Source organism: Diaphorina citri, unplaced genomic scaffold, assembly GCF_000475195.1.
Source record: "Diaphorina citri unplaced genomic scaffold, Diaci psyllid genome assembly version 1.1 scaffold308, whole genome shotgun sequence".
Classification (NCBI taxonomy): domain Eukaryota; kingdom Metazoa; phylum Arthropoda; class Insecta; order Hemiptera; family Psyllidae; genus Diaphorina; species Diaphorina citri.
The window spans coordinates 92,266-101,412 of NW_007377743.1; the positions used below are offsets into that span (position 1 = coordinate 92,266).

At 40.3% G+C, this 9,147-nt stretch overlaps 1 protein-coding gene across 1 annotated transcript; it reads right to left on the bottom strand.

The window, feature by feature from the left end:
* Positions 1-6,400: 6,400 nt before the first annotated feature.
* LOC103507357 (extensin-like) lies at positions 6,401-7,285 on the bottom strand. The gene is made up of 2 exons (XM_008471824.1): positions 7,241-7,285; positions 6,401-6,703 (listed from the first exon to the last, which is right to left on the bottom strand). The coding sequence occupies exons 1-2, from the start codon at positions 7,283-7,285 to the stop codon at positions 6,401-6,403; spliced, it is 348 nt and encodes a 115-aa protein (XP_008470046.1).
* Positions 7,286-9,147: the final 1,862 nt, after the last annotated feature.

Sequence of the window (9,147 nt, forward strand, 5' to 3'; positions counted from 1 at the left end):
ACTACGCTAAATTTTATGACATGACTTGGACTCTGAGGTTGGTGCTCCTATGTTAATAAATAAGGAAAGTAAAAACACACTTTCCTGCAAATTCACAGGAAATCCCATGTTTACATTTATTTTCATTTTAGATATTATATTTTTTCATGCTACGTTATCTGACATATTGGTTGATGAAAAATGTCTGCTTGTGTTGTGTTGTTACATAGTGCAAATCAGCCGTCGTGAGAACTAAAATGTACAAAGTACCTCCCTACCTTGTTGGATTGTGAAGTAGGGGAGGGGGGCAGAGAAAGAAATATGTAGGTAGTGAGAATAGGGGAGAAAGAGAGAGAATGAAAGGAAGAGGGCCAGGGGAGACATGGAGAGAGAGAGAGAGAGTGTGAGAGAGAGAGTGAGAGAGAGTGAGAGAGAGATTGAGAGAGAGAGTGAGAGAGAGTGAGAGAGAGAGTGAGAGAGAGAGTGAAGAGAGACCAGTGGGAGAGAGAGAGAGAGAGAGAGAGAGAGAGAGAGAGAGAGAGAGAGAGAGAGAGATGGAGAGATGGAGGTACACCGCACCTATCACATCTTTTCAACAACTGACCCGGATTGATTTTTAAATGCAATTTCAACTTTTAACCCTTCGAAAGTAACTCTAATTGAGTTCCTGTCAAAATAACTGTCTCGCAAGTAAATCAATGAAAACTTACCACAAACCTAAGAATTTTTAATTCCAGCAACACAACTAGGTAGGTAAGCGACCAGTAAAATAACCTGGTCGACCTATATATCAAATTAAAGGTCTTTTTACCAGGAACACGAAAGTGGTGGTGCAAATTTTGTCCAGAAAATCATAAAGCCAAAAAATAAAAAATAAAACTGTTTTTTGGGGATTTTTTTCACATTTTCTCACACAAATGAGCTCTAATCTTGAAATTTGTCGCGACGACCTATGAACTCAAAGCGAGAAAGTTTTAGATAACACTTCAATCGTTAATTTAATACCGGTTTTAGCGTTATCTATGTTAAGCTATGCCGAGGAAGGCCAATAAATGGATGGGTGACTTAAACATTATATTGGGAATAAAAGGAGAACGGGCTCTCATCTTAATTTTAAATCATTACATGAAAGTAAAATCAAAAAAATCAAATCAAGAATGATAATTTCAACATTTAAAGAGAGAAGAACGAATTTTTATTCATTACAACTTTGATAAATTCATTAATAAACTCATCACCGAAATTTTCGTTCTTACATTTGAATTAATTAAAATTTAAGAATACAATTTTCATTTTGCCTCTCCCATCTCTCCTCCTCCTACTCTTCCTCGTTCTTCTTCGCTTCCTCCTCCTTCTCTTCCTCTTCTACCCTATTCCCCCCCCCCCAAATTTACCGGGAAATGAACGCTGTACGTGCTACAAAGTTACAATTGTACCGAAATATCCGGCTCTGTGTTGTCCCTGGTGGACGGAATCTATGGGGGACAAAATGGGGAATTTTTATATTTTTTCCCTTCCCTTTTATTTCCTCCCCGCCCTGACTTTACCGGGTCGGATAGAATACATATGTACTTGAAAAGGTGGGAAATAATGGGACATTTTTCTCGCATGTAGAAAATCTAGACCGTGACCAAGTGGGTAAATAGATAAGGTTCGTTCTCGGAACGGTTTGCTTTCTCCTGTCCTGTCTTCATTCTCTCTTCAATTTTGGGACGATTAGACCGTAGCAGTTACAGTTAGTTCCCTCTGTCAAATTTCTTCTTCTTCTTCTTCTTTTTTTTTAAATGTGTAGGAGGACTTTTTCAGTTGACGTCGATTGATCGCAGAGTAGAAGCTGCTGTAGTTGTTGGTCACCCTGTAGGGCGTAGGGAGTTATATAGAAGCTTCCGTACAGTTGTTAGTCGCCCTCTAGGAGTACAGGGAATAATACTTGGATCCAGTATGATGTTTCCTGTGTAAATTACCCCCCCCCCCCCTTAAATTTACCGGGAAATGAACGCTGTACGTGCTACAAAGTTAGAATTGTACAGAAATATCCGGCTCTGTGTGTCCCTGGTGGACGGAATCTATGGGGGACAAAATGGGGAATTTTTATATTTTTTCCTTTCCCTTTTATTTCCTCCCCGCCCTGACTTTACCGGGTCGGATAGAATACATACTCGAAAAGGTGGGGAATAATGGGACATTTTTCTCGCATGTAGAAAATTATAGAAAATCTAGACCGTGACCAAATGGGTAAATAGATAAGGTTCGTTCTCGGAACGGCTGGCTTTCTCCTGTCCTGTCTTCATTCTCTCTTCAATTTTGGGACGATTTTTTTTATGTGTAGGACTTTTTCAGTTGACGTCGATTGATCACCCTGTAGGGAGTTCTATAGAAGCTTCCGTAGTTGTTAGTCGCCCTGTAGGAGTACAGGGAATAATACTTGGATCCAGTATGATGTTTCCAGTGTAAATTATACACATGGCCAGTGTCGTAGCCTTTATGAAAGCTAGGGGAGCACCTCTTTCCTTCCCCTCTACGGATTTTTTCTCACCCTCAGGTCGAGTTTCACCACCGTGGATTATCTCAGGGTTGATTTCAATCATCCGAAGTTGACCTGGCTATTAAGTATAGGGAAATCCTTGTTTTTTTTTAATTCCTTCTCAATGCCGAGTTGGTAAGCCCAACCAGCTTTCTCCTATCCTGTCTACTTGTATTCTATTTCCGGATGATAACACTTCAGTAGTTACAGTTCCCTCTATCAACTGTAACTAACTGAGGTCTTATCGTCCCGAAATCAAAGCGAGAAAGAAGACAGGATAGGAGAAAGCCAGCCGTTCCGAGAGCGAACATTATCCGTTCAGGATTAAATACGCCCCGGACGGGAATCGAAAGTCTAGCGTTTACAAGGCAGACGCGCCACTAACCAAGTTTTGCCAGTTAGCTTCGTTAGTAACTAAGCTAACTATTTTTATTTTATTTTATTTGTACAATTCACGGCTTACAAAACAAAATAAAGAGCCATTATGGTAAGCCCCAGCATAAGTGCTTATTCAACCTGGATTCTGAACACCCCATTTTGTCCAATCAGATGTTTGGAATTGATGTTTCAGTGCAGCTTCCGAGCCTGTCTTTTGATCTTAAATATGGCCCTTAGACTACCTTCCAGTGGTACTGGATATAGGTTTCTAGAACATACACTTTTTCCTCTAATTTCTGGTTTCCCCTTTTCTCCTTTTCCGACGCCACTGGCATTGTTGCTTTTGTGTAATATCACTATCATACATTTCCATCTGTCTCCCTCTCCCGCCCTTCTCCCTCTCTCTATCTCTCTCTTGTTACTATTTCCTCTACTTATTCTTGTGTCTCTATCTTTATTTCGCTCATTTTTTTATTACACTACATGTTGGACCCGTTGAACGAACGGAGTGAGTTTTGAGTTTTTTCATTTTGGCGATGTTTCCTTTTGTTTCTTTCACCATAACTCTTGAACGGCTGATCAGATTTTAATGATAGTTTCTAAGTTTCTACAACTATCACCAAAGTGTCAGCAATGTGAGTGAAGGAATGGAAGTTCGATTCCCACCCGGGGCGAATTTCATCCCCGGATAAGGTTCGATCTCGGAATGAATGGCTTTCTCCTCTCCTGTCTTCCTTCTCTATTCGATTTCGTGACGATAAGACCTTAGCAGTTACAGTTCCCTCTATTAGACCTGTTAAAAAAAAAAAAAACCTTCCGAATTTTTTGTAGTTGAGTGTACACTGTACATACACATACACATGACTACAATATAGTTATGTACATATACGTATATTTCTATGTCTCATATATCCCAGTGCCATTACACTTTTGTTTCTATATTATGGGAACATAACGTACATAATCCCACAGGATTTCTCCCTTTCCCCTCTCTGTCTCTCTCACACATTGTCATTTTTTACCTCCTCCTTCTTTCTCGTCTTCGTCTATGTTTTTCTATTTAACGTGTTCTTTTTCTCTACCTTTTGTCTCTCTTTTTCTCGGTTTACAGCTTCTATTTCCTTTCCTCGTTCTTCGTTTTCTCTTCCTCTCCCTTCTCCTCCTTCTTGTTCTCTTCCTCCTACGTCTATTCTTTCCCCCTCCTCCTCCCTCTTCTTCTTCTCTTTCTCCTCCTCTTCTTCGTTCTTCTTCTCGTCCTCTGTCTTTTTCTCTTTCTCGTTCTCCTCCTCTTCTTCCTTCTTCTCCTCTTTCTCTTCCTTCTCCTCTTTCTTTTTCTCTTTCTCGTTCTTCTCCTCCTCCTTGTTTCGTATTATGGGAACATAACGTACATAATCCCACAGGATTTCTCCCTTTCCCCTCTCTGTCTCTCTCACACATTGTCATTTTTTACCTCCCTCCTTCTCCGTCTATGTTTTTCTATTTAACGTGTTCTTTTTCTCTATACCTTTTGTCTCTCTTTTTCTCGGTTTACAGCTTCTATTTCCTTTCCTCGTTCTTCGTTTTCTCTTTCTCTTCCTCTCCCTTCTCCTCCTTCTTGTTCTCTTCCTCCTTCGTCTATTCTTTCCCCCTCCTCCTCCCTCTTCTTCTTCTCCTCTTTCTCCTCCTCTTCTTCGTTCTTCTTCTCGTCCTCTGTCTTTTTCTCTTTCTCGTTCTCCTCCTCTTCTTCCTTCTCCTTCTCCTCTTTCTTTTTCTCTTTCTCGTTCTTCTCTTCCTCCTTGTTTCCATCTTCTTCTCCTCTTTCTCCTCCTCTTCTTCGTTCTTCTTCTCGTCCTCTGTCTTTTTCTCTTTCTCGTTCTCCTCCTCTTCTTCCTTGTTCTCCTTCTCCTCTTTTTCTTCCTTCCCCTCTTTTTCTTCCTTCCCCTCTTTTTCTTCCTTCCCCTGTTTTTCTTCCTTCTCCTCTTTCTCCTCTTTCTCTTCCTTCTCCCTTCCTTGTTTCCACTTGTCTTGCACTATTTTGTATCGTGAGTGAAGCATCAAGCATCTATTGTTTCTTTCAATGGCATTTCCATTTCTATTCTGTAATGTAGATGGCAGTAGTAATGGTACGATTTTTTTCCGTCTCGTCTTCAAGAAATTTGACCTCATTTTCCAAATCAAATTCTTCAGTGAAAACTCAAATAAATGTACCCCCATTTTCCAGGGGGATAGCCGGAAAACACCCAGATACTTTTGATCATCCCTGTATATACTTTTTAATGTTATTCAATAATATTTCCATTTTTATTAACCTAATATGTTTAACCCCTTATGACTATCTGGGTCATAATTATTGCAAAACGATCCGGGTAGGAGCTTTGCATTTTAATTTGTTTTTTTTTTTCGTCTCGAAAGGGTTAAATTGATTTGACTCTATTGCGTATTCATTTCATTATTAAATTTAATAATAAATTTAACTGGAGGGCATGAATGCAAAATAAAAGGAAAAGGATTTTTCATAAGGTTTTCTAGGTGTTGTGGTTCTAGAGATAGAGCGATCAGTGTGTGAACTATGAACTGTGAATGGATCTCGTTCTTATAATATAAGATATTTATTTTGTTATTACACAAATACAGTGTTTACAATCGTCAACTAGGCTGGGCATGCTACGACACAGACCACACAAGTCTAATATAGCAGTTGTTTCTTTGGTACGAAATGAAAACAGCTGTGAAAAACTCATCTTTTTTTTCTTTTTTTATGTATTTTTAATACAAGGTAAACAAACGGGGTATGTATTACAAAAATCTGGTGTGAACATCACACGACTTTCTATTACATTAAGTCGGACAGTTCTAAAAGTTTCACCATTCATCCTATGTATTAACATTATTCTTACCGTTTTTATTATTATTGGATACTAGGTATTTGTGTTTTTCTACTCCGACTCCGCCTATAAAATAGGCGAAACTCGAGTCGGAGTAGAAATACACAAATACCTAGTATCCAATAATAATAAAAACGGTAAGAATAATGTTAAAAAAGAACAATCCATAAGAGGAATTGCCTTACGGATGGTTCTTTTCTGCTTGATACTGGCCATACGAGTATGTAACACGAATGGACAGTTTGACACTAACATTGACTTCACTCAGTAATTTATGAAATTAAAAAAAAAAAATTCATTTCATAGAGAGAACTGTAACTGTTGAGGTTTTATCGTTCCGAGAGCGAAGAGAGTAGAAACACAGAATAGGTGAAAGCCAGCCGTTCCGAGAACGAACTTTGAGGATAAAGTTTGCCCCGGGTGGTAAAAGTCGTTTTACTTCGGCAGTCGGCTGCTACTATTATTGTGGTCAAATTCTTAAACATAGTTGGATATAAAATTATTTACCTTGGCTGGGATTGATCCCACGCCCTCCTGTTTACGAGGCGAGCGTCTTGACCACTACACTACTAAGGCAGGTTGGACTACCCGTCCGATGATAGCCTGTAACAAACAGACAAACTAAAGAAAATTCTATTTAAATTTGGAACTCGTTTCATTCGGTAACTCTACATTTGGTCCCGGTTTCACAGATTCCCCGAAGGGGGGGCTTTGTAGGGGACTTTCTTGGAGAACCTGGAGTAGGAGACTCTTTGGGTGGCTTCTGAGGAGTATTCTTTGTTGGTGAAGGTAAAGCCTTAATAAATGGAGGTGGTTGAGAACCGTAGGATGGTGTGGTAGGAGGGGCTTCACTTGATGGAGGTGGTTGAGAACCGTAAGGTGGTGTGTTAGGAGGGGCTTTAGTAGTAGTATTAGGCGTTTTAGGTGTGGTAGGCGGGGTTTCACTTGATGGAGGTGGCTGAGAACCGTAAGATGGTGTGGTAGGAGGGGCTTTGTCGATGGTGGGATTCGAACCCGGGACCTTCTGCATGGCAAGCAAGCGCTTTACCACTGGACCAACCGTGCCCCCGTGCGCTTTACCGCGGAGGTCAATCTCACAGCCAATGCATGCTGGCTGTTCCCGGCCCGCCTCAGGCTGGGTGAGGAGACGGGTAACTTGTCATCCGAATGGCAAACCCCCGTCAATCAAAACCTCTGCAGTTATCCTATGGTAACTATGGTTTTTTAGGTCAAAAATAACGGGGAAAAGTCACTTTTCAAAAAATCGTAGACCAAAAATGTTGCCGGTGAGAGAGCTAACAGAAGCTTATAAAAGGTTTCTTCTCGGAACGTCTGGCTTCCTCCTCTCTTGGATTTCGGGACCATGAGACCTCCGTTGTTACAGTCCCCTCTATCAAACCTCTCTCTACCGTCTTCCATTAGTACCGACGACTGGGGTACAGATTTCCGTGTTATCTGCCAAACCAAAGCAGAGCAAAAATGTATCACAACTTGCATTGTCTGTTTCCCACAAGGTTTTACAATTCAGAGAGTCGAGCATAGAGACAAATAACGTGTATTATCCGGTAGCTTTTTTTCACTTTTTCATTCTTTTTCCCTCCCCCACTCGACTTTTTTCCCCCCGACTTTTTCACTTTTTCCCCACGTTATTCCCATATCCATTTGTTTGCTCAGCATATAATGACTGCCCCCCGTATTCTCCGGGTGCCATTGTTGTTTTTGTCCCTCTAATATACAGGAACAGAGGAGTTTTCGTCCCTCAACAGGAATGGGGAGGGGTTGTCCCTCATATAGGTACATCAGAAATGGACGGGAGGGATTTTTGTCCCCAAATATAGGAATGAAGGGGGTAGATTTTTCCCCCCCATCGTCCCTCGCATACCGGAACAGGGGAGAGGAAATTGTCCCTCATATAGGTGCTTCTTCTTTCAGTACTGATAGGATCGATTGGCCGGAACCACGCCCATCTCTGTGGCCGAGTGGTTAAGAGCACCAATATGAGGAATAAATGTTTCTCCAACATCGATTTCTCTCGGGTCGCCACTGGAAACATCTTTTCCTCCTCCCCCCGGATAATTCCTCCACTATGTATGTTGGATGTTGAGCCTTTGTGTATGTTTCGTGAGCCTGTCGCATAAATAGATTCACTTTATTGACGCCTTTTTGGCTCCGAGGCCGTAAAGCTGGAGTGAGGGGGATTTTTTGTACCGTATTTTCAGTGTGAAGGGAGGGGGAAATTTCTTTGGAAAAAGGGTTTTTTTTGTACCGTATTTTCAGTGAAGGGAAGGGGAAATTTCTTTGGAAAAAGGGTTTTTTTTGTACCGTATTTTCAGTGAAGGGAAGGGGAAATTTCTTTGGAAAAAGGGTTTTTTTGTACCGTATTTCAGTGAAGGGAGGGGGAAATTTCTTTGGAAAAAGGGTTTTTTTTGTACCGTATTTTCAGTGAAGGGAAGGGGAAATTTCTTTGGAAAAAGGGTTTTTTTGTACCGTATTTCAGTGAAGGGAGGGGGGAAATTCCTGTAGAGAGAGGGAGCAAATTGTGAGTCAGCAGATTCTAATGTGAGCTTCGTCTCTTGTGGGACCTTGTGGATCAGCATTATTTAAGAGAAGTTCAGTTCAATCAGAACTAATTACAACTCGTTCCATGTGCGAACGGTGGGGAAAGCTTTGCCCGTGGTCTTCACAAGTGCCATCAGTGTTGACTCAACAGCTTCAAGATTTGATTTTCAGAGCAGATCATTATGAGTCTTGAAAATCTAAAATCTCGTCATCTTTGTATCTATTCTTCTATTTATTATTATTAGGTATTATTATTATTATTTTTTTTTTTTTTCAAGTAGTCTTGAACCACTGAGGTTGTGTCTCTTATCGCCCATCTGATAAAGAGACATACTACGGGATGTAAGATATAAGATAATATAAGATACTAGACCATAAAAGGAATATTCCTACCAAATTTCAGCTTTCTAGGTGTTGTGGTTCTAGAGATAGAGCGATCAGTGTGTGAACTATGAACTGTGAATGGATCTCGTTCTTATAATATAAGATATTTATTTTGTTATTACACAAATACAGTGTTTACAATCGTCAACTAGGCTGGGCATGCTACGACACAGACCACACAAGTCTAATATAGCAGTTGTTTCTTTGGTACGAAATGAAAACAGCTGTGAAAAACTCATCTTTTTTTTCTTTTTTTATGTATTTTTAATACAAGGTAAACAAACGGGGTATGTATTACAAAAATCTGGTGTGAACATCACACGACTTTCTATTACATTAAGTCGGACAGTTCTAAAAGTTTCACCATTCGATTCCGGGTGAAAAATCACATGGGATCAACTATTCACTTGCTTATTTGGTAACGGTTCACAAATAAAAGGGAAATTTGTCGACACAGGG

Excerpts from the sequence above, each read along its gene's own strand:
- LOC103507357 (XM_008471824.1), bottom strand. The coding sequence starts at position 7,285 with ATGCTCGACTCTCTGAATTGTAAAACCTTGTGGGAAACAGACAAT. Across the intron at positions 6,704-7,240 it reads CCTTGTGGGAAACAGACAAT|CCACCTCCATCAAGTGAAAC; the intron begins GCAAGTTGTGAT and ends TACGGTTCTCAG.